This window comes from Anoplopoma fimbria, chromosome 4 (assembly GCF_027596085.1).
Source record: "Anoplopoma fimbria isolate UVic2021 breed Golden Eagle Sablefish chromosome 4, Afim_UVic_2022, whole genome shotgun sequence".
In the NCBI taxonomy this organism is placed as follows: Eukaryota; Metazoa; Chordata; class Actinopteri; order Perciformes; family Anoplopomatidae; genus Anoplopoma; species Anoplopoma fimbria.
Window position 1 is genome coordinate 25,128,285 of NC_072452.1, and position 25,817 is coordinate 25,154,101.

The 25,817-nt window shown below is 39.3% G+C and overlaps 1 protein-coding gene across 2 annotated transcripts; it reads left to right on the forward strand.

The window, feature by feature from the left end:
• The first annotated feature begins 4,127 nt into the window (after positions 1–4,127).
• Positions 4,128–24,948, forward strand: sparc (secreted protein, acidic, cysteine-rich (osteonectin)). Of its 2 annotated transcripts, XM_054597427.1 has the most exons (11): positions 4,128–4,207; positions 13,930–13,995; positions 14,506–14,559; positions 16,798–16,894; positions 18,530–18,651; positions 18,806–18,926; positions 21,431–21,564; positions 22,119–22,267; positions 23,314–23,462; positions 24,210–24,283; positions 24,762–24,948. In XM_054597427.1, exons 2-10 carry the CDS (start codon positions 13,939–13,941, stop codon positions 24,236–24,238), a joined length of 912 nt encoding a protein of 303 aa, XP_054453402.1. In that variant the 5' UTR covers positions 4,128–4,207; positions 13,930–13,938; the 3' UTR covers positions 24,239–24,283; positions 24,762–24,948. The 2 variants fall into 2 exon arrangements, with proteins under 2 accessions (XP_054453402.1, XP_054453401.1); XM_054597426.1 differs by having other exon boundaries at positions 24,210–24,897.
• Positions 24,949–25,817: the final 869 nt, after the last annotated feature.

Here is a 25,817-nt window from a genome sequence, read left to right on the forward strand (position 1 = left end):
AGAACTGGAGGGTAGCAGAGTGGCTAGAACCAAAGATCACAAAGAAATACAATGTTACATGGCATAGACAAAAATGTGCTATATCATGCTAACCAAAGTCATCCCCACCCACTAATAGCTGGAATAAAGACGTATCATTTAAATGGCATGAAAGGTATTCCCAAAATCCACTTCTGTGCAGCCTGAGATAAAGTTCTCTCTAGTTGTATCTGTTTCAGTCTGATAAGAACCCAAATACCACTTTATTTTTGTTCTCAATACCCAAACAGATCAGTTTATTTTCTTCTTTCTATTCTTTTTTTTGAGTGTATGATGCGGCACAAAGAAATTATTTTCATAAAGTTTAATTGTGTTGCTTTAAGTGTCTGCGAGCACAAAAGTAAAATGACGTAATGGTATTTTGGTCTTTCACGTCTCAACATGATAAAAACCTGCAGATGGATAATTCAACAGCAATTGAGAAAAGATAATTGCAGCCCCTCCTCACCTCTGTGAGACATGTTGAGTCAAACACAGAGAGACAACTGCCACGTATACGGAGAGAGAGAGAGAGAGAGAGAGAGAGAGAGAGGCAGAAATAAGTGAGGAAAGAGAGGGTAAGTGTGGGAGGAGGAGAAGAGAGTCTCACGGTATAACGACACCTCCTCTTCCTCCTCCTCTTCATCATCGGCTAGACTGTTGCTTCCAGGCAGAATGGAAAACGCCACGTTGCATCCAGCTTTTTTTCTCCCACCCTCTTTCTCTCTCTCTCTCTCTCTTTCCCTCCCATCCAGCTGTTCCTCCCATCAGCACTGTGGGAACAGACAGGAGCAATCATCCAACCCAGAAGAAGAGGAACAGCGTCTGCATAAAAGAGCGAGAGGGGGAATAGATTCTGAGCTCGGCTGCTTCCGTCTGTCGGTGGACGGCAGGTGTTTGGATCACGACTCTGGGCAGTGATGAGGAGATTGTTCCAGAAGGTGATGGAAGTCTGCTGTGAACTCTCCAGAGGACTGAATGTTTTCAGTTACAGTCAGACTGGAGCTCCAGAGCTTGAAATGTTTATGAATCATACAATAAAAATTCAAGACTTCATGCATCATGTCCAGGAAGTATAAAACCACTATCATGTACTAAACTCAAATATCTGCTGTCATTGGAGAAACCATTAACATAGCAGTGTATTTATGGTTTAAGTAAACTTAAAGTTAAACTGGTCCTGAACCAGTCTCAGTTTAGTCCTGATCCTCTATAGACCTCCATCAGTAAACCAGACCATCAGAGAGAAGATCGTCTGTTTCTATAAAGTTATTCTTAAAGCTCGTCATCGGAGCCACCGGGTCGGATTCTGGAGAAACCAGATGAAATCATGAAGGTTCACCAGAAACTCCTTCAGACCAGACTCCAGCAGAGACCAGTCCACCGTGGACAGACCCAGATCCAGCAGAGACCAGTCCACCGTGGACAGACCCAGATCCAGCAGAGACCAGTCCACCGTGGACAGACCCAGATCAAACAGAGACCAGTCCACCGTGTACAGTACCAGATCAAACAGAGACCAGTCCACCGTGGAAAGACCCAGATCCAGCAGAGACCAGTCCACGTTGGACAGATCCACAGAAGGGAGGAATGGGAGTAAAGTTAGAGGTTTTCTAAAGGGAGTCTGGTGCTCGGAAACACTACCACTTTTGGCCACAGGGGCCGCCGAAATCTACACAAAATAAAAATATCCTCCCAGTAAGTTTAGATTGGACAGCATCTACTGTAAAGGGGTGTTTTTTTCCGAGCGATTCAACGTATATCAATATATTTTACTAAACTGTTGTTTGTGTCATGAGCACTTAACAACACAACAACAGTCTGTACCAAGACGACAAACTTTATTAAACCTTTCAACCTTTACAAAAGCAGCACAGACCAGATCCACTTTTTCTGTTCTTACATTTCACAATAAAAGCCCTACACATATACACTGTGTAACTGTTTACCAGAGGGAACTCAAACTCACTCAGAACACTTTGCTGAAAGGAGATTCAATAAAACCTCTTACAGAAGCTTGAGGCTATACAACCGCAGACTGACTTCCAGATGCTGCTCTGGGTCAACAGGATCCCGGGAGCTGGATCTCAGTCTGCACGAATCCATTCCAACCTTTTATTGAAAAAGTGCTGCAACCATTGCAAATTTTCATCGCTGCCACAGGCGAGTATTTCACATTTTCATGCGGTTTATTCGTCATGCCCCGGTGTGGAAATGCCTCCAGTCACAAATCCACTTTTGTTTAAATAAGCAAAGCATAAAACAGCTGTGAATCTGAGAGTCTTCAGCAATGATACCTTCTCTGTGAGGAAGTACTGAGGAGCAGCAAGGCTCTGAGCTAAATGCTAACGATGACCTGCCAACATGCTGACAATTACAATGCATGCTGATGTTTTGCAGGTACAGTGTTTACTATGTTTCCAGAAAAAAAAATACCATTTATTTCCATTAAACTTTTCTTCAACATAATTTAAAACAATAAATAACTAATGCAGGTCATGCTAATCCCCAATAATAATAATAATAATGGCATTTCACACAAGCATTTAAAACTCAACAGAAAAAAAAAAAAGTCTGCAGTGAGATTAAAGACATGATTATTAAAAAGTCAGATGTAATGTGTTCACTCTGCTGAAGGAATGATGTTTAATTAAGAAACTGAATCCCCACAAGCTCCACAACCGCTGTCCTGCCTCCAAGCTTGACCTTTGACCTCTCACCTCTCTAAGAAGGGAGGGCAAAGTGGAAATATAGAAGTGTAACAGAGGGGGGTGTCTGAGGGTCAAGAATGTGAACATCTAAGAGTCCTTTAATTAGACTAATGCACTGCTCTCTCTCCTACAAGTAATGTTTATATTTACACAAGGTTTGAGAAACAGGAGCGCTGCACGGTGCAAAGTGTTTGACTTTTCTCCTGGCTGAGATCCTGTCTTATACCTCGAGTCCAGTTTTGATTTATTCAGTATTTAACCAAGACCACAATATTTTCCAAACATTAATAAAACAGTTTGGCTGCTTAAAGGTAACCACAAATACCTTATTTGTGTTTATATGGGCACAAGAATCATTTAAAAAAACATAATATTCTGCAGATTATTTTAATATCAGTCATGCTGCAGCCCTAAATAATATCAGAGAAGGATAAGGTAGAAGTAGAGCAGTATTAGTTACTGGTGTTTGATTGTGACTAAATATGAAATATTCACTGGTGGTTACGAGTGTCTCCTGATGGCCTTCGGCTACCAGGATCTCTGAAACTCTTCATTCTGGAGACAAACATGTTTAGATCAGTGCAACATCCAAAAAGGTAGTAAAAAGTGCTTCACCAATAAATAAAAAAACTATAAAAAAAGAGAAAAAAGAGAGTCGAGAAAGTAAAGACAAACATCAAACAGATGAACGATGAGGAGAAGGAACTGAAGGCAAAGTTTAAAGACGACCTGGCTGAGAAACAACAACGCTGGGAAGCAGAGTGAGAACCAGAAGATGAACCAGGTGGAGAACCAGATCCACCAGAGGGACGCTGAGATCCTGGATCTCTGCAAGGAGAAGGACGGAAAGTTCAAGAAGGAGCTGGCCAAGAACAACAAAATTAGGACAGGTAAGGGATGAGATCAAAGACCTGGAGGATATTTGTCCCAAAAATTAAGAAGAAAAGCAGGGGCTTCTTGTTTCCCAAGAAGATGGAGGACCGACCGACAGAGTTTGAGAAAATGAGAAGAAAAATGCACGATAAAGAGATCAAAGCGGGAGAAGACCGATACGAAGGGTTTTTGGAGCTGGATGCACAAAACCTGGATTATACAGAATTAGAATTATACATCGCTTTCAGAAAGTTGTCAACATGAACGTATCCAGAAGAACAAACAAGTTGCAAATGAACCTCTGTTAAAAAAGAGAAAGAACTAAAAAGATCTTTGCATTGGTCTTCAATTGTATTTCAAAGTGTAGCTACTCAGTTACACCACAAAATGAGAGCTAACCACACGCCAAAGAGAGAAAGAGAGAGAGAGAGGAAGGGTGCAATGGGAGGTTTGAGAGAAAGGGAGGCGGGGTCTGTTTGTCCGAACTGGGACGTCCCACTGGAAATGTCTCCTGTGTGAACCGTAGAGTCTGTTAGATCGTCCTGGGGTCCCGCTCACAGCTGACTTCTCTCTCCTCTGTTGTCCCTGCTCTGCAAAGCTAAAAGGTAAGAGCTCTCACTCTGACTCTGTTCATCATGTGTCATGTGACAAAGGTCTGGAGCACCAATCTGTAGAAGACTTTTTACTTTCTTAGTGGCAAACTTAGGTTTTTAGTTATTTTGTGATACTCCTGTTACAAAACTACACTTTTATTTGGAGGTAGAAGTTTGCAGAAGTTTGACTTTTAAACAGTTTTGCCCTAAAATGAATTCACATTTCTTAATCAGATGCCAATAATCAAGTAAAATCAGCTTTTTCTGCAACTCTGACCAAAGTGAACCAAGCTGAAAGACCTTTTCTTCTCAAAGTTTACCACGGACAGTTGACCTGCTGCAAACTCTAACTTCAGTCCAGTATTCTACAAATTCTCCAATCAGCTTTCCACGACTCAAACTTAGTTTAAAATGACCGACATCTGGTTTAACAGTCAGCTTCTGTGGCCTAAAAACCTCAGCGAACAATCTCCTCTGTCATTACGGCCCAAACAGCTGCGAGTAAAATCTCTGCCTGCAGGGTAAACAAGCTGTGATTATGAGGATTGGTTCTCTGTGCAGGTAATTGTGTGCCACATCGGCAACAGGAGGGGAGAGGGAGGGAAGGAGTGGGAGGAGGGGAGTTTGGGTTAAAGCATGGGGGAGGAGGGAGATGCAGACACAGGCTAATATGCAGTTTCATTTTTTTTTGGTTTTGTCGCAATATCTCCTCTCAAACAATGAATGCTTTGTAAAACTTATGATTCAGACTTTAGTTCAAATGCACAAACTTCTCTGCTCCGTCTTTGTTTTTGAGGTTTCCCCAGTTTTGTAAATGGTTTCTGCAGGATTTATCTCTGCTAATAAGTTAGGAAAATAAAGTATATAATAAAGAAAGAAGCGAATGAAGAAGAGGAGGAGGAGGATGAAGAGGAGTGGGGGTGGATGGGATTCCAACAAAGCCTTCATGAGAGCAACGGGTGCCTTTCTCCGACAAATCTCTCTCCTTTCCCTCCCTCCCTTCTCTCTCTCTCTCTCTCTGATTACTCCCATGTAAAGGAATGCGTGTTGCCATGGCAATCGGTTACCAGCTGTTTAAAAACGCTCCGTGAGTTAATTCAGATGCCTTCAAGTGTCGGCACGTCAGTCAAAGCTCAGAGGGGTTTACAGAAAGAGGCTTAAATGTTTTGGTTTGAGGCAGTTTTTTTTTACTCTGGTTTGAAGTTTGAAGAAAAATCTTCATCCTGCAGCGAACGATGCAGGAACAGTTTGTGTTTGACCATTTCCTGTTCCATTAAGAAATGTTTTTATTCCCAGTTTGATTTGTTGACTAAGATTAAACCCACCCAAACACATTTGGGATGAACTGGAACAAGCCCGTCCAACGTGTTGAGTGTCTGTACGTTTCCTGTTTCAACTGGTTTGATTTGTCTTTAGATCTGTTATATTATCGTGTTTTCATCTCAGGTTGTCAAAGTTTATCTCTTAAATTTGGAGTTAAATTTCAGCTGCAAAGTTTAGCTGTGTATTTGTGGTCTTTTGGAAAATGGTACGGTTTTTCTTGTAAATTCTGTACATAGTAAATTATTGGATTATGTTTGCATTTCTGATAGTAAAAGATTTAAACAAAAGGAGCAGATCCCTGCAGCCAGATTCCAGCATCTGGTGCAAAGTCTCATTTCAGTAGAATAAGTAGGAGTTGGGTTGTAGTTTTCTCGTAGTTTCTCTCCCCAAATAACCCCAAAAACAATCAATGATGGATTAAAAGAGCATTTAAAATACCTAACAACAATTTAAAGCCCCCCCTCCACTGAAAAAATGTCTCGAACATTTTGTTCTTTCCCTTTGACATTTGAGCTTCACTTTGCACAATCGTGTCTGTGCACAGTTTGACTGTAGAAGTCTGTTTTCACATACTCACCTTAAATATAAGGTTAAATATGTGTACTAACAAGATGATTCATGACATCACAACCAGCTTCAAAGCCAATCACGATCCCAAATACAAATGACACACGTGAGGACTTCTTCAGTTTAGCTGTTTTGGCATATTTTCCAAATATATTTCTATTCAAAGCAAATATTCTGCATCAGTTTGTTCCAGACCTTTATTATCGATGCCACATGATGCTACTGTTCAAGTCAAGGACATCATGTTTATTTAAGGTTTAATGCACTTTTGCTCAGCATCTTTAAAAACTAGAAACTCAAGTTAAGATGTTATTCTTTTGTTTCTAAATGAAGTTCTCGTTTACCGTGTTCGTCCCACCTGTGGAGGAGGACTGAAGGACAAAGTGTCTGCATTAGTATGAGCGAGGTGGAGACAGAGTGTCGCTGGCTGCTTAATTGTTGAGGTGGCAGGTCTGGTGGGAAGTGGGAGGAGGAGGAGGAGGAAGGGGAGAAGAGGGGAGGGTGGGGTGGTGGAGTTGGAGCCAAGGATGCTGGGAAAAAGCAGGCCAGCTTGGCAATCTCTAGAAAACCTCTAATCCCCCGACAGGAAGTGAGGATTGTGCTGCTATCTGAACTCAATGTGGAGAAGAAGAATCTCAAATTACAGCATGACACAAGTTCAATTATACAAAATAAAGCAGATAGAGACGGGAGAATAGTTGTGAGTCAACAGGAAAGGTGGAAAGAGTGACAGAGGTGAGATTAAGAGGGAGTGAAAGGAAGAGAGAAAGGGAATGTGAGTCAGTTCAGCTGAGATGGAAAAATCTCAGCGGCTTCTGCTTTTTCAGGAGTTGTTCAGAAACTCTTTTGTTTGTCCGTCCAGCAGTTACATCATAACTCCACAGTGCTTCCTATTAACTTCAAAGCAACATTGTAAAAGACATCAGCTAATGGAAACTCATTCTTGATCTGGTTGAATCGCTGTTATTAGTGATTTAAGTGCAACAAATTACATTTTTATCACATTTTTTCTCTGGAGCTTTAATGTGATATGTTTTTTTTCACACACTGACTTGCTGGCTGGCTTCCTGACTGGCCACATAGAGTTGATGCCATCTGGCCTCTCACAGTGTACATGCAACAAAAAGACCGTGACAGGTCTCTGGAGATGACAAAACATAATTTCAACCACAGATTTGCACCAAGCCGACTTTGACTGATAACATCTACAAACAAGGATTTTAGCTGTTGAACCATTTCTATCTTTGCAGAGAGGCATCAACATGTACAAAAAAACTTATAACAGTAATGCAAGAACACACAAAGAGAAGGGAGAGCAATTGTGCAATTGAAGCCAAATGAAAAGCACAATTTTCAAAGTCTGTCATGCACAGTGACTGAGGAACAATAGTGTGAGGCTTTTATTTTGAAGGGACAATATAATATGTCACGCTTTAAACCAAGACAAACATTAAATATTAACATAAAGCAGAGGAAAACTGGCTCAGAGCAAACCGTTCTGGGTAATTCAGTCGCACCAAAAGCACAAGAGGGTCCGTCCTGAGGGGAAAGAGGTCAGAGGTCAGGTAACTCAGGTTGCATATATCTTGACTTTTCTTCTCTTTTACACCGTGAACACTCCTCTCTCCTGTCCTGGTCTGTGCTCTTTGTGCAGCCAACGTAAAGGGGTTTCCCCCCGAACTCTCCAGGGAGATTGAATATGTCAGGTGTCTTATTGCCACTTCAGGAGGTACATAGCTTGGATTGACAATGCCTCTTGACTCTGGTTTTCCACCACCTGTTTGACCTTTAACATTCCTGTTTGGTCCCGTAAAAAATCAGGCCATCATAAAGACCAAATGGTGGCAGTCATTGAAGAAGAGACTCCTTCCTTGTGTATTATTGTTTTGTGTTAATACTGATTCACCGTACTAGGCGGCCTTGGGAGATTGACTCCATCACAGATAATTACTTAAAAGGAACACTTCTCGTTATTTCCTTGAATTCTTGAAGAAACTTTGTTTTTCTCTCGTGCCTCCAGGGTGCACAGAGAATCAAACAACGGAGAAAAGTCTTTATGAATTTAAGTAAATGGGTGCCGAGTATAACAGCAAAACTATATCAAAACATCTATTCAACTTGTGCAGAATAATCCAATTCTCATATATACAGTCGTGTGCACACTACTTCTATGTACCTGCATAGACAAGAAACATTCCTGTGCAAGGTTGAGAAAAGAAAGGTCAAAACTCCTCTCACACTTGCTGACCTGCAGCATCAGAAAAATCTCACTGCAAAGTAAACGGGTAGAATGTTTTCGCTTTGGTATCTTCTGAGTGAAAAGAAAGGTTACCATGTATTGCAACTGATCAGGAAGGAGGAAAAAAAGCTCTGCATTCACTTTAGACTGTACAAGTTGTCATTAAAACAGCTAATTTGCATTTTGGGGACACCTAGAGAAAGGCATTCTTTCAACAAATCAATGTCTAAATGGGGGTAAACACAATTTATTAAAAAATATATATAAAAGCAGTATCAAAAAGAAAAAGCAGTGTTTTAAAAAGAGTGCTTCAGGGATAGTTTTTGTAGTCCAACAGGAAGTTAGCATCAATCTGGTGAGTGGGATTCTTCCATCGGAAAGGAGGACTCGAGTTCTAGTGAGGACGTTTAGTCGTCTCATTTAGACACTTTAGACACACGTCAAAGCTCCTGAATGCACCAGAGAGGTGTTTACTGACCCTTTTTATCAGCTGGTGTTAAACACAGACCTTATTCCAGACATCTCAACAAAAATACATTGACTTGGAGATGAAGTACGTGCAAAAATGCTGACTCATTTCTAGGTTTAGGGCTTATTTCTGCAGCACTCTATTTTAAGTTTTTGCAAAAATGCACATTTGTAAACGAATGTTGTGATATAGTTTTGCTGTTGCTAAATGCGATCCCCATTTCCTTCAATTCATCAAGACTTTTTCAAATTCTTTTGAGGAATGTGAGAAGTTTTCTTCCCGATTTCGAGGTAACACAGGGTGAGTAATTGATTTACTCAACATGTGAAGTATGTGAGGAATTCTTAAGATGATAAGGTTCTCTGATAACAACTTCATCTCTTTCAGTAAGATTTAATCTTCTTGGAATTAAAGTCCTTACTTCCAACATGAAAAATGTAGGTTTTTCATCAGATTCTGGATGCAAATTTAAGGTTTTGTGTTGCTACATCAGATGGAAACAAACTGTTAAATCCTGATGTTTTACAACTGTTACACCATCCATCTGCATACAGAGCATTCCCCAAACCTCTGCTATGGAGGAGATTTCAATAACTTTAAGAATCATCAATAATATAAAAAATCTCTGTCTCCAGGGCTCAATACAGACAGAGGAAATCACTGTTTCTTCTCACAGCCTTTACTGAATATTTGCCTCCTCTCTTTGCACGCCAGTGTTGTTTGTCTGCACTGTTTGCTGGCAGACGGACTGCTACAGGTTGTTTTTCCAGACCTCCAAAACCCGCCTGTTATGTCACCGAGGAGCAGAAGAAAGAATTCCTCTAAATCCGCCTCTCTTTAAAGAGCATCTGAAGCAGCGAGGGGCAGAAAGAGAGAGAGAGAGAGAGGATGTTAGAGAGAGAGAGAGGCAGATAGCAGGTTGTTTTTCCTCCACAGCCAGTTTACACTCGCTTACCAAAACTAACCTCCCAAATTAAACACATTTGAGGAGGAAAAAGGAGCTCCTTCATGAGCCTGAAGTTTCCCTTTTAGCCTCGGCCCTGTTTGATTATGAGAGCAGCTTTCCAAATTAAATAACTTGTTTTGCCGTCAGTGCGTCCGGCCTCCGGCCTCCTCTTCCCTGCCGAGCGGAGCCCAGCGACTCTCTGACCAAACAGGAATCAGTTAAAGCGGACATACGTTCCTCCAAGTCAAACACTAACACTGCACTTTTAGGAGATGACATCAATTTTTGTTATTTTCCGTCATCTGCTCTCGCTCCGGGACACGCTACTTATTCATGCATCAGAAGTTCTTTGTACTAAACCTCCTGTAAGCAGAACACCTCCTTTTTTTTTTTCGTCTCTCCCTTTTTTACAGTTTTAGTACAGAGACGTGTCCTTGTGTGCAGGTTGTTAGGAGACGTCATCGTCTGCGTCTCCTAGCCAAGGTTTCTGTATTTTTCCACTTCCAAGCCTTGCTTAATTACTTCTCATCTCTGGACCTTCGCTAACACTGGTCACCATTGTGAAAGTCCTGCCCCTTGATTCTGCATTTAGCACGAAACGACTTGGACTTTCCTTTCGACAGGTGGAACAAAACGAAGCAAAAGTAATCATGTTGCATCAACTCTGTTCATCAAAACAGCTCTGCAGACCTGTGATGTGATTCATTCTCTAGATTGAGGAGGAAGAAAGAATGAATAAAGGTGGAAATGTGACAACAGAACCTGTACCCTTCAAAATAAAAAGCTTATAGGGGTCCACATTTCTCTGTTCATAATTTAGCAGATCTCCAAACAGCGATAAGATTTAAAGTCTGGATTAAAAACATTAAAACTCGTATTAACGTTAATGGGAGTCCTCTTTGAAGTCAGCGGTGCAGTGTTAGCATTAATGGCCTGAGGCGTATCATTTTAGGAGTTCGAGGCTCTACAGGCAATATGAGGGTTTCATCTGATGATGAAAACCAGACCGTCTCCTGAAAATTACGTTCCAATAACGTCAAACTACCACAACCCAGGAGAAAATAAGAAATAGTGTAATTTTGTTGGAAACGTGCACAAACCTGCTCCAAAGAAAGAATGCTACATCAGTCATTTCTAAAGACGCACTTTGACTGTTTCGTGGTTGACAACAGAGGAAAAATGCGCCTGCAGGTTAAAAGTCAGTTATTCTTTAGTTGTCCAGATGACGGAACGTTCGTGTGTCGCTTCAGGATTTCTCAAACGTGTCAACACTCGAGTCGGCTGTATATGCAAACTTTACCCTTTTCTCTGCATCTGTCCAAACATGCTGCCCTATTCAGACACTTTGTGTCAAGAGGCCCCTCCGACGTTCTTAAGGACGCCCGGCAACCAGCCAAGCGAAGTGTTCCCCCCCCTTAAAACCTCAAAATGTCACATTCAGTTTCCCTCAAGGCGATGTTTTTAGAGCCGAGGAATTCATCTCCCCATCCTCAGTGGAAAAAACCAAGAGAAATCGTTTAATGTTCTATGTTTTATTAATTTATTGTTGGTTTTTATCTGAGAAGGAATCCCAACTATTCCCAGCTCTGTTTTGTATCATCCCCGCTGATCTCCTGCAGCGTTCAGTATATTCTACAAAGAGGCATTTCCTTCACAGCGGGGTAAAACACACAACAGAAACAAGAGTCTGCTGTAAAGAATTTTTGATATCAAGCCAGTAAAAATGCAAACAACATAAAGGAAACGTGGGTGAATGAAATAACTTTGATCTTTACGATTGGGACACTAACTCACCCCTACAAACCATACGTCCTTTGATGCCAGGAGGACGGAGATCGTCTCTGGATGTCTGGGTGAAACAGCCGACTTAATGGAGGTGCAGAGGGAGATAAGTAATAAAGAATGAGAGATGAAGACCTGCTCCATTATGGAACAAAGAAACCCTTATTTAGTCCTTCAGACGAGACGTGATGGAGGAGGGGAAGAAGTGAGGACGAAGAGTTCAGAGTACCCGATAATGGACGCTCAGATATCAGATGGAGAGGAGAGCAAGAAAACCCAGACACATAGGGGACTCATCTCTTTAACAAACAACAATAAAGTGGTGTCTTCCATGTGATAAGAGGAAGAAGAGTGTGTGATCTTGACAAGGATGTGCTTTTTGGCTACTTAGAGTGAAAATGAATGGTTGGTTTTCTATTTAGTCTGGATCCGTCTAACGGAGCACAAAGTAGAGCGGATCGGCACTGATCTACCGTGCATACAAATTCATTCTCCTCCAGTGTATCTCTGATTACTTTAGGAAAGTTATAGTTATGAAGTAAACATCAGACTTCTGCAGAAGTCCAAGTCAGTCCATCTCAATAAATGCTCATTAAGGCAGCCTGCGTTTTGGTTCATTTCCTGCAACTAGGATTATGTTCTCACTGCAATGAAAACCACACGAGGGGTTTTGCTTGGAATCGATCCTAGACCACCTCTAGCAAGCGGTCTTGCTCCGATTCTTTTGGTCCACAGTAAAGTACGATTACATGGTTCACAACTTCCCAAACGAACTGCACCAGAGTTTGATTAAAACGGATTAAATGTCGGCTCGTTCTTACTTAAAAACGCCAAAATGGTGCTAAATCATAGAAAATAGATTGGAAAGAAGGTTTGATCTCGTAGATAAACACTATTGGTCAAAAAACTTAAACAACCATGTTTACAGGTCAGTTTTCAAAAATGTATTTATGTTTAAAATTGGGACAAATTATGACATTGGTATTGGTCTCACAGATTAAAAACACAGTGCTGCTCGAGCTGTAATTGATATAGTAAAACATAGAAAAAAACTGGCTTTGTGTACTTAATGATTTGAAAAATGTGTGCTTCATAGAGAATATGAGGTGGAGTTGCTGTTACTGGTGGTAGGATATGTTGCTCACAGTGAAGTAAATGCAGATTTTTCTTGCTGTGATTTGGTGGTCAACACATGCAGCAAAAGGAAAATGTAATAGTAGGTAGAGGTCTTTTATCAAAAATCTCCTCATATAACTATAAGTACTATACACACGGCCCCCAGTGGGAATTGAACCTGGCTCCAACCATTTAGCTACCCAATTGTCACCAGTTTAAATATATAAATATGTGTTTACCAAAGCCGGTGCAATCAGCTAGTGTATGTATGCTCCACAAAGAGAGGAAATCCCTGTCAGAGGACCAAATGATGTTCTGGGAGAGACTTTTCAACAAACCAACGAAACAGCCAGAAACAATTTTCAACAGAATCTGCCAGTGAACAAAGAGGACAGTGAGGGTTTTGTTTGGGAAATTGGAGAGCTTCCATTAGTCTGTTAGAGAGAGTTGTGTTACACGTTGTGTCCAGATGCTTCTGTTGTCTTTGGAAACACTGCAGGGCTTCATAAGCGTTCGGTTGTTTGTTGGTTATAGTTTTGATTCAGATTATTTTCATTCATCCCTGTTATTATCAAATCCAGATACAGATTATTCTTATTTTATTGGAGTAAAAGAAGAAAACTAAGAAGAGAGAAAGTGAAATACAGTTTTTTCAGGAGATTGTCCCAAAAAGACGTTGTTTAATGTTTGAGATGTTTTGCAATCTTTGTTGGTGTGAAAACTTTTAATATTTTTGCCATAAACAAGTTGAACATTGTCTGTTTTATGCTTTCTTAGATTTTTAGATTTAGCAGTTGATTATTCTTGGGCAGTGAGGCTAGAAGGGGAGACTTCTAAACTACAAGCATTCATATAGCGTGCAATGGTATGACTACTACTACAACTAATTAAGAAGGGTTGCAAAGTGCGTAACAAAAGTAAATAAATCAGAAGATAAAATATATTATATGTACACTGACATGCTGATATACTTACAATTCAAAATAGTTTTTTTGATACTCAAACCCACCTCTGCCTGCGCTCTAAAGGAAGCTTTATTTAGCATCTCGGTGTTCCTCAGGGTGCAGTTTTAAGACTAAACACTCAATTGTTTAACATTTAGAGCCAATTTTCTTTTTATTTCAGAGTGTGTTAAACCCTCCACACCCAATGAATATCATATGACAGCAAAGCAAACATAAATGTAGATCAAAGTCTGTGTGCTGTTGATTAATAATAGTTTGTATGAACGCGACGATATGATTGAAATAATAAGAAACTGGGTTCATTTGTCCGTCTCTTTGTGTCCACAGACTTTGAAGATGAGGGTGTGGATCGTCTTCCTCCTGTGCCTGGCTGGCCACGCCATGGCTGCTCCTGTAAGTGATACTGTGTGTGTTTGTGTGTGTGTGTGTGTGTGTGTGTGTGTGTGTGTGTGTGTGTGTGTGTGTGTGTGTGTGTGTGTGTGTGTGTGTGTGTGTGTGTGTGTGGTCTGCTTTTGTCTTTATGAGCATGTTCCTCTCTTTGTGTGGCTTCCTGAACGTCTCCTCCTTTCTCCTCTCCTCTGTTATTATCAGTTCATGGGTGAGGTTCCCTGCATGTGTTTTCCTATCCATGTGCAGTTCCTGTGTGTGTGTACTTGTGTGTGTTTGTACTGGTGTGTGTGCATACATATGTGTATGTGTGTTGTTATTGCAAATCTGTGCAGATTGCTCCCTTGAGTGTTCATGGATTCAAAGTGTGTGTGTGTGTGTGTGTGGGTGAGGTCATTGTCTGCTTCTGACTTGCTTCACTGAAGTGTGTTTTTTCTTTTCACTGAGCACTCGCAAGTGTTTGTTCACCTGCACAAGTTATAATGTTTAATATGTGTGTGCGTGTGTTTGTTCCAGACTGAGGAGGAGCCCATCATGGAAGAGCTGGTGGCCGAGGAGCCAGTTGTTGAGGTCAGTCCAGATGTTCATCCTGTTTTTAGAGTTTTTAAAGCTGAAACTACGCAAACTAAAAGAGAAAGACAGTAGAAACCATGAAACTTCCCCGTCTGATTATTTACATTAAGAAAATAATTTTATGTGTTACCAGATTACTTAAATTTGATGGTTAAATTTGCAGATGAGGCAGGAAATATAAAAGCACAGGTTTATAGAGAGGTGAAGTCCCGCCCCTTCTAGAGTCCCTCATGGGATCTTATTTTGAAAAAAATATGTACGAAAGTCAACAGGGAGACACAAATAATTTTTTTCATCCCTTTTGAATCGTGCCATGAATTGCAAATATGATGTGTGTCAATTAAAAAATATATTTTGCACAAGAAGAAAGTGTCAGTTTTGTGGTAGATTTGTCGTAGCAGGATTTAGATTTGTATGAAACCGCTCAGTGAGCTACATGTCTCGTCTTTTCTTCGTGTCAAGTACATTCTGGTACGAAACAGCTTCAGCAAGAGAGGAAGATATGGCGTCACTTTTGCGACCTTTTCGGTGTTTAGGGTCTCTAATTCCCTATTTTCACAGTCTTAAGACCTTAAGGAACCAAGGAGCTTTTTCTTTCGGGAATTAGTTTGCACGTCAATATGTTTATTCACATTTTCATATTGTTTATCCTTCGTTTATCTGTCACTGCCCTGATGTGTAAAGGCCTTTAGACTCCAACAGTTCTACGATAAACTGGAACTTTCCTGACGTGCAAAATTATCTTTTTAATTGACAAACGTGTCATTTATGTCACAATTCAAACAAGATCAAACAATTATTTGTCTCTCACCGTTAACTCCATATTTCTTTATCTAAATAACGTCCAAAGCTGTTGCACCAGAAGCAGAGGGACTTTGCCTCTTTATACTTACGTTACACTGATGGGAAACTCGACCCAAATACTTTTGCTCTCCTCTGAGTTTGATTTTGGCTCCTGAGATGTTCTTCCTGAGCCAGGCAGCTGCTCGGACAGATGATCTGATCTGTGATGGAGCTTTGGTGGTTTCAGACCTGCAGCCAAAGAAGCACAGTGGTATTTGTTCATGTGACGTTGACAGTCAGCCGCGGAAAGAATCGATCAGTCACAGAATCATTGAAAACTCAATACAAGTAGTGGAAATGAAACTGGACAAACTTCAATCCTGCATATTTACTAATTGATAAACTATTGATTTTGATTCTCCTAACAAATGCTTTTAGTAATCCATCATCATGCCTCCATGTTTAACGGGTCGGGAAAAGTAACATCTATATTTGACTCCTTGTAAAGATGGACTTTTTCATTTAGTTCAGTCAAGAAAGAATCTTTATTTGCCTAAAGAGGGGAAATCCTGCAGAATTTCACAATAAAAAGTCAAAAATGTAAAGAAAAATCTGAAGAAAATGAACCTAATTTTGTCTAGCATAACAATTTTTTTATCCCTGATTTTCATTGGGACACGTTTTTGGAGTCCCGACCTCCAGATAGAATTAATCCGAGCAGTTCTAAAGTTTGATAAAGATCCTAATGCAACCAGGGAATAATCTGTTACTTTTGGAAATCTTATAACTGGATATTTACCAAAATCTCTGTGGCTTTTGACAATCTTTCCAACAATCAGAGAGGGATGAAAACACAAAATCCCTCCTGCTCCGTCTGGGATTTTTGCCTTTATAGGAGATACAAAAAATATGTATTGAAAAGAGACACACAACACTAAATTTCCAGAATATTCCTTCAAAATCAAACCTTATGTGAGCGTTTAATCCTTTCCTGGCTCAGAGGTCCAGCGGGACCAGAGATCCCACAGCCGTTAATTTTAGCCGTGGCAGGAAGCCGTTACGTTCCTCAAGGCTTCACCACATGTGGACCCAGCTGCTTGTTATTGTTGGATTTATTATGGTCTGTGCTGCTCCCAGACTCTGTTTGGCCTTTTTAGGGAGGAACCTTCTTTAGCGGTGACGTTAAAAACTTTTCTTTTTAGGAAAACCAGGGATATTTAAGCGGTTTTGCTGAAAGCGGACGTCATGCAGAAATAGACTGCTGCACGGACATCATGTGCAAGAACGAATTCAGAAAATGCTTTAAGAGAAAACTTAATCAGATCAGAAAGCAGTTTGTTTCTTTCTCCACTCAAATGTTTTGCACCCCAGACGATGTTAGAATTCCTCAGCATGTGACTCACAAAGCTTAAGCGGCTTACAGTCTGACCTTTGACCTCTGATGTTCCACAGGATCCCGAGGTTGGGGCCAACCCAGTGCAGATTGAGATCGGAGAGTTCGATGAGGCCATCGAGATCGTTGAAGAAGAAGAAGATGTTGTGACTGAGAGTAAGTTCAAAAAACATGTACATACACCTGTTTTTGTTTTTCTGTTCTGTTCAGTTGTTTTTATCAAGGGTACTTTCACACAGAAGAAAAATATTACTTGGGGAAAAGGGAACTTAATTTGTTTCTGTAACAGGGTTGGACTTTTATGCTTTTGGTAAACTGAAGTTTTCTACTCTGGTGGACAATATTACAATAATAAAAGTACACAGACAAATGTTTTTCTTACAAGGCAACTATTCCCTTAATTGTTCAATTTTCCAAATAATTTAATTAATTATTATCTTTTCACAACATAACAACATGTAATATGTCTTTTTTTAAATACTTAAAGCAACCAATTTTGAATAATAAAAGTATATTAAATGACAGGTAAAAGTTTATAGTATTAAGTCTGCTCAAGAATAAAAAAATGTAATAAAGTTCTGTGTAGTCAAAAATAAGAGAATTAACTGTTTGTTCAACAATGTGAAAAGCAAGTAATAAAAGTTATATTCAAAATTGGAATAAAGGCATAAACATCAATTACGCTGATGAAGTTAAAGTTAAAGTTGTCAAAAAAAGATGAAGATTTACCCTTTGATTTAGCATGCGTTTCACTCCTCCGTCATCCGGCTACTTGTATCTCTGGGTTGCAAGGTTTAGTGGAGACCTCAGGCTGGTAAATCAAACATCCCATAATAACAGACCGGCTGTAATTACCGGTTCCAGCTCACTTGAAGCAGCAGCTCAGTCCTCTGATCCACAGTCTGTACATGTGTTGAAGGACTCTGAATGAAGTACTTTTTTTTATTGTGGTATTTGCTACTTTTACAAAATATAAATGTATTGCATTTAAGATCAAAGCATCAGTCCACCCACATTTAAAAAACAAATCTACGTATGATTATAGTTTTCTATTGTCTATTTTAAGAAAATATGTTTTACCTTGAAGCACTGAAAGTGTTATAATATGCATTCTCTACATGTTGCAATGTCACATTAATGCTTCAATAAATAAATTAAATCAGAAAGAGGCAATAAGACAATTATTTTATATAACTTTGAGTAACGAAGGTGGAAATATATAAAATAAATCATCTTTAACCAATTATGGCTCAGATACTGCAACTTCAATCTTTTAGCTTTGTCTTTAAACCTGTTTCCTTAAAGAAACTATTATTATATTTATTGTTAATAAATGTCATATTTTGGTACTAAATGCCCACTTTTGAAGAGGTATAGATTTGAGGTTTGCAGACCAAATTATATAATTTTCAGCTCAAATGTCTCTTAAAATTAAAGAAAAAAACGTGTGCGCACATTTTAATATAATATAAATCACTGCATTATCTTAAATTAAAGTGTCCCTTTTAGTACAGAAACTAAACCACAGCTCTGCTCCAGTCTAACAGCTGGATTTGCATCTTTTGATATTAGCATTTTTCCAGGACTTGATGTTTTTCACAAATTTTCAGGACTTTAATATTCTTTTTAAGCAAACAGCAGTTAAAGAAGGAGCACAAACTTGTTTAATAATCCTCTCACATATGAACAATTTCATTTAGAGTTTTCTTCTGGCAAAAAGCACAGCTCTGGAGGGCCGGACAGTGGAGTAACTTCCTGAGAAATAACATTAATGTTGTTTTTTTCTTACAGATCCCTGCCTGAACCACCACTGCAAGAAGGGAAAGGTGTGTGAGGTCGACGAGAGCAACACCCCCATGTGTGTCTGCCAGGACGCCTCCACCTGCCAAGCTGCTGAGGGAGAGTTCGAGCACGTAAGTCTGAAAACAAATCAGCCATTTCTTTAAATTGTGAAACCGTATTTATCCAGAGGCTGTGAACTCACCACCGGAGATCAGCTCCAACGTACAATCTCAAAATCCACCGAAACAGGTTTTGAAACTCATCCGTCTGTGTTTCCTTTCTCAGGTTTGCGGCACCGACAACAAGACCTTCGACACCTCCTGCCACTTCTTCGCCACCAAGTGCGCCCTGGAGGGAACCAAGAAGGGCCACAAGCTGCACCTCGACTACATCGGACCCTGCAAATGTGAGCTCCCACACTTTACCAAAAGATGTAGCAGCTAATTCTGAAGTGTTTTAAAACCTGCATTCTCTCTACTGTCCATCAGGGGGCGACTCCTCTGGTTGTATAGAAGTCTATGAGAAAATGACTCTACTTCTCTCTTGATTTATTCCCTCAGTAAACATTGTAAACATGAGTTTATGGTCTCAATCTCTAGTTTCAAGTCTTCTTCAATACAGCATGATGTTCATTTAGTAAATGATGCTCCATTTAGAGTCAAACAGACCATAAAGCAGGGGATGCTTTAGGGCGGGGCTACACACTGATTGACAGGTCTCACGTCTACTACGGCGTTGTCCGGTTTGGGAGTTGTCCTAGTTTTCGTCTTACAACTTTAATCCTTTCACAGCAGTATTTAAAGTGTTTTCAGCGTTCATTTGTACTTAGCTCCACCCTCTCGGGTAATTTCTGGTTGCACAAAAACAAGATGGCGACCACCAAAATGCCGATCTTGAAGCTTCAAAACGGCTGTGAACCATCGGGTGACGTCTCGTTGACTACGTCTACTTCTTATATACAGTCTTTGGTAAAATGATCATTACAATTATCTTTTGAGATTTGGTAAGTGATTAAAAATGATGGACAAATCAATAGAGACTACACTTTACTTTAGGAATGATTTAAACTGTTTTGACTCATTGAGTAAATGACTCTTTGGAGATTATTTTGTCTCCACAGTGGACACACCCTCAGCTCACAGATGTAAAAATAGCTGAGGGGAAAATACCTCTTTAAATCCAATGGGGCAGAAACATTTTTTTTTGCACTTAAAAACAAGTTTGGGTTTGTCGAGACAAAAATGAATCGACAGAAAACGAGTGCAGAAATCAAACAACAAGTATATTTAAAATAAATAACAAGAGAAACCTCTGCAAGTTACTGGACACATGCATATTTGTGGTATTTATTAAATCTTCACAATACTAATTAGGTGTTACTGCACCAATCTACAAATACAGTGCATCATCCCAAGAGTTTCAATAATATAAGTAAGAAGAAATAAGTGCTTTTAGAGAGAAAAGGGGATTTTAAAGGGGGATATTCACCATGAAGTGCTGCAGGAAGGAATCCTAAAACCCAGAAATGAGTCAGCAGTTTTGTACTTCCTGTTTCATGGTGTTGAATTCAAAGTGTTTTTTCTGGGTTTTTTCGTTTAGATGTCTGAAATAAGGTCTGTTGTTAACACAAGCTGTAGAGATTTTAACAAAAATGTGTGTCATCCCTGCAGCACTGGAATTTTATCTCATTATCTTCAGTTGCTGTTTATGGAAGCGGTTCTTAAGTCGTTCTCCTTCGTGATTTATTTTGACTTCCTGTGGTTGCTGTCGTTCATCTGTATCAGTTTCTTCCCTACTGAGGCATCAGGTGTGTTTAGTTCCCTCTCACCTCTATGCTAAGCTAACAAGCTTCAGCTCAGCTCTCTCTGTGTTCTGGCATCGCTGTGATTGATGGGAGGCTCAGTCATGTCCAGGCCTGCAGGCTGCATTTCTTCCACTGTTTAAACACACACACACACACACACACACACACACACACACACACACACACACACACACACACACACACACACACACACACACACACACACACACCCACGCTCATTCTGAGGAGATGAGTCAGGGCTGAAAGGCCCAAATGGAGATCAAGTTGCAGTTCAGTACACCAGAATAAAACATTCAGTTTGGATATTTGAGGATGACTTAACAGGTTTAGGATCATGTTTTTATTATGCAGTGAGTGTAAAAGTCCTTTAAGTTATACTGTAAGTTTAAATAACAGCAATCATATGCTGACATGTTTAAAGACCAATTAAAACAACAATATTAACGAAACAGCAACATTTGAGAGAATGTCGGGTAGTTTTGCTTTGACAGATATCAATGGTCATAATGTCAGTTTCTATCATTTCAATTTCTAGAAAACATTCTAACAGCTACAACATATTCGGAATACGACCGTTGCCATGTTGGTTTTTAGCAACCAATGAACGGAAGTTACCATAGTTGGTATGCTTTAATATATAAAGCATACCCTGCTTTATGGTCTGTTTGACTCTAAATGGAGCATCATTTACTAAATGAACATCATGCTGTATTGAAGAAGACTTGAAACTAGAGATTGAGACCATAAACTCATGTTTACAATGTTTACTGAGGGAATAAATCAAGAGAGAAGTAGAGTCATTTTCTCATAGACTTCTATACAACCAGAGGAGTCGCCCCCTGGTGGACAGCAGAGAGAATGCAGCTTTAAGACTTTTCTTAAAGCAAACTAGATGTTGCCGCCTGATTGTGCAACAGTAATGACTAATGGTCTAGTACCATGCCATCAAAAGCCTTTTAAAATGGAATGCAGGCTTTAGACTGATTAAATATTGTATTCAGTCGATTATCGTGAGCTATTTTCAAAGCACAACTCAATCATACTATGAATCACACATCAAACTGACGTTGTCTCCTCCTCCGCAGACATCGAGCCCTGCATGGACGCCGAGCTGAGCGAGTTCCCCCTCCGTATGAGGGACTGGCTGAAGAACGTCCTGGTCACTCTGTACGAGCGCGACGAGGAAAACAACCTGCTCAACGAGAAGCAGAAGCTCAGGGTGAGTTGAGAAAGTCAATATGACCCAAGTTAAATCAAGGAATATGGATGGAATTATGCACAGGACAACATATTTTTGTTAAGTCTAGATAAATCCTCCTGGAATTTTGTCAAATTTTTTTTGTTAACAAGAACAAACTTTAAATGTTATTTAAAATAAAAACAAGGGTTAAAAACAAGCAGAATATACAATACAGATAAATCTTCAAAAACATATAAACTAATGCAATTTTGCAGGAAGTGTTAGATCCTCAATTTTGACCCATTTTAACGATATTTTTAAATGAACCTTTATGTTAAGTATTTTCTGCTGTCCAAGAGGATATTTTGTATAGGATTCTGATGTGCTGCACATTTTGTAGTAAACATTGTAAACATTTTATGGTTAACAAGAACAAACTTCTAAAGTAAGCATTTACAGTTATAATATATAACCAATTTCTGCATTCAAGCTAAATAAAAACATTAACAACGAGCTGATTAGAGGTCGATAACTGTTGGAAGCTGTGGAGTTTACTTTCGGTTGATGTGTGTTGTGTCTGTTCGACCTTTCAGGTGAAGAAGATCTACGAGAACGAGAAGAGGCTGCAGGCTGGCGAACACTCTCTGGACCTGCTGGCTCACGACTTCGAGAAGAACTACAACATGTACATCTTCCCCGTCCACTGGCAGTTCGGCCAGCTGGACCAGCACCCCGTTGACGGGTACGTATACTGTGGGAGGGGAACCAGGACTAAGATTTCTTTAGTAACTTAGTCATTTTTTAGGCTATTTTACAAGCTGAATTTCTTATTTATAAAGAATGTATGTGCACTGCTGATGATATCTGCTGACTAAAATCAACTAAATGATTTCTCCACAAAATCGTACGAGCATTAGTCGACTAAGACTTTCTTTGGTCAAAGACAACCCTATTTAAAAGATCACTTCATTATAGTGTGACTCATTCGGCATCCACATCCACAAAAAAGAGGAGGTGTTTTGGGCCGATTCTGCAAGTCAGCACATGTTAGAGCTATAATAACGTGTTGTTCAGCTAGCGGTCGAGCTTGAGGCGGACTGAGAGCTGGTTGGTTTCCTCTGATCTCAAACCATAGAATCACTGATGGGTCCACCAGCTGCTGTTCATTTTAGACCTACTTACTTTTAAAAGAAGATGATGTGGCTGCTGGGCTCTTAATGCACCACCCAGAACACCCATTTTAACTTATGTTAGTTCTAACAATGTGATACAGTATAAGAGGTGAAGAAAAGGCATTTTTTTGAGACAATGGGTCGAAGATGACATGGTAAAAACATATTTTAAGTAAAAGCAAACAGTTTATGGATTTTCTGCATTTTGTTTTTACTCGATCACAAAAGAAAGTTGCCTTAAGATCCCGAAGTTTTAAAGCTTCTTCTGTTATTATGAGCTCAACGTCTATCTTCATATTTTCTTATATTTAACAAACTTTTAAACTAGTTTTCTCATGATTCCGAAATAAAGCCGAACACACACAACAGTAGCAGCCAAAGTGCTGCCAAACAAAAAATAGGAGATACTTTAACTTTTTCCTGTGACACTTCCCAGCTTCAGAAAGATGTAATGATTGTGGCATAGCCTGGTTTGTTTTCAGCGTAATAATTTTGCGCTTTTTGTGAAAATGAACTTATAATATAAAAGAAACACAACAACAATTGATAAAATTGTATTGCAAATGTTTTTTCCTTAACAAATCCTTTACTTGTTGTGTTGCCTGTATACGACCAGGTATCTGACCCACACCGAGCTCTCCCCCCTGCGTGCCCCTCTCATTCCCATGGAGCATTGCACCACTCGCTTCTTCGATCAGTGCGACGCTGACAACGACAAATACATCGCCCTGGAGGAGTGGGCCAACTGCTTTGGCATCAAGGAGCGTGAGTATTGACCACATGAGTGAAGATGAGAAGATGTTTCTGATGTACCTCACATATGATTCTTCTTCCTGAGAAAAGTTTGTCGTATTTACAGCAGCTTTAGTGAAGTTTAGTTGCAGAGGATAAAAGAGAGATCTGCAGCTCAGGGTTGTTTTTGTTCTTCTTTATTCTGTTGATCATGTTTTTTTACTAAACAATTCTATTTAGTCTAAAAAATGTCTCCATGTGACATCTTCAAATTTCTTGTTTGTCCAAAACCTAAATATATTTGCTTTAATATATTAGAAAACAGAGAAAATCAACTATTTATGAGTTGGTCTGATAAAAAAAAAACAATTGTTAAAACAAAATTGGGGCTAAATAAAGTTTTTTTAGAATCTAATTCATATAAAATTGATATAGTATTTTTAATTGGCATTATAAGAAATTATATTATTACAGGTATACCAAAAAAATAAATAGTAAATACTCATCTTATCTATATCTTATCTATGCCTATGTGCTGCCGGTAAAAAAATCCTAAAATACTGATTATTTTAACAAACTGAAAGAGACAGCTTTTTTAATGTTTATTGTTAATTGAAATTCTGAATATAAATGAGAAAACTTGTCATCTATATTATCCATTTGATGTCCAAACCTTGCTACCACTTCTGCACTTCTTTGTATATTGTACAACACATGCTTTAATTAGGAAATATGCATAATAAATAAATGTGCTGATGGATGTTTTTTGTGTGTTTGCAGAGGATGTGGACAACGACCTCATCGTCTAAGCTATCAGCAGTTTGACAACTCCTAGTCGCTTCTAACGGGACGAGGTGCTGATCCCTAAGTTCAAAAAAACAAATCACAGTAACGGTGCTAATTGCAAATTCTTTTTTTATTTTGTTTTTAAAATAATGACCTTTCCTACCTATACCACTAAAAAAAAGATTACAAAAGAGAAATGTGCACAGTCTGTACTAACCATCTTTGAATTCTCTTGTTTGTCGAAACAAAAACACCCAGTAAAGAAAAACTAAAGACCTCTGATGTAAATGTATGTTGTTGACATTATTATATATGTGTTATGGATTTGTTCAGGGCTTTAATTGGAGATCAATTTGATACAAAAACTGTAAAGTCGAAAATAAAATTTCTAAATAAATGCTCCCTCTGCTTGCTTTCTACAAAACAACTGATTAGTTTTTGCACTCTTTTGGTGGTGGGCTCTTTTTTTTGTCATTTTATGTTTTTTTTGGTATTTGATCTTTTGACTACTGCTTTAAGAGTTGTTCATTTTTGTTTTCCATACAGATTCCGTGTCCCAGACGAGGACACGCGTGTACTGATATTTGAAACAATAAAGAGGATATATTGTTTGGACCTTTTAACGAGGGGAAAGTCTCGCAGGCTGAGAGTTTTTTTCTCATAATTAACATGTTTCTTCTGACACTGAGAGAACGACCAAAACTCTTACCATGAATAAAAGACTATGAAAATATCTCTGCATGCATTCATATCTTTCTCCTCTGCTACAGTCAGGAATGTTTTCTTAAGATAATCATGACAAAGATATACGTGGCTCCATGAGTAATCAGGAGTCCGGTTTGTTTACTTGACCATGTTTCATACTCACAGTCAGTGTCACATTTTTATCTCTTTAAGATTATCCTTTCGTCTCTTCTTGGTTACTTGTTTTGTATCAGATGTGTTTGTGCAGCAGTAACGCTTTTGAAACCGTCTCTCATGAGTTGTGGTTTATTTGACAGAATTCCAGCTCAATCGTCAAATCTAAATTGTGTCTAAAAAGTGTTCAATTCAGTTTCGTTCAGGCAGCAAGTCTGCTTTCTGGAAAAAGTTTATCATCTTGGAACTCAGATGATTCAACAATGTTTGCGCTCATGGCATCTTGCACAGGAAATGTAAAAACAGTTGACTGCTGTCGGAGTTTAGGTTCACATATAGAATGCAACATATTCTCATACAACAGTACGAAGTTTAAGTACGTAAGGTATGAACCAAAAATAAGATAAAATGGGACTTGCACAGTGGTCTCCTTGGTGAAAGTCCTGTGTTGGTTTGACCCATCTGTCTGCAGACTTTGTCTCTGTACTACGTCATCTGACTACAACAGCCAAGCAGCAACCTCCGGTGCTGAGAAATTGAGCTAACGTCAAAGTGCCGGAAAACTGCAGTTCCAAAAATGGCCACTTGAGGCTCCAAAGCTAGTCCATCCCCATAGACTTCTATGTTAAAATGACCAAGTTTACAGCAGAAACCAACACGTTTACAGCCTAGTTTTGGTCTTGTTAATAGCTCTGTTCAAGAAGACTATACAACAGGTGAATTTGTCTTTAACTCACCATGTTT

Bases quoted from the DNA above. Each gene is read 5' to 3' on its own strand.
- sparc (XM_054597427.1), top strand. From the start codon at position 13,939: ATGAGGGTGTGGATCGTCTTCCTCCTGTGCCTGGCTGGCCACGCCATG. The intron at 14,560-16,797 runs GTCAGTCCAGAT...GATGTTCCACAG, and splicing joins CCGAGGAGCCAGTTGTTGAG to GATCCCGAGGTTGGGGCCAA. The intron at 18,927-21,430 runs GTGAGCTCCCAC...CCTCCTCCGCAG, and splicing joins CTACATCGGACCCTGCAAAT to ACATCGAGCCCTGCATGGAC.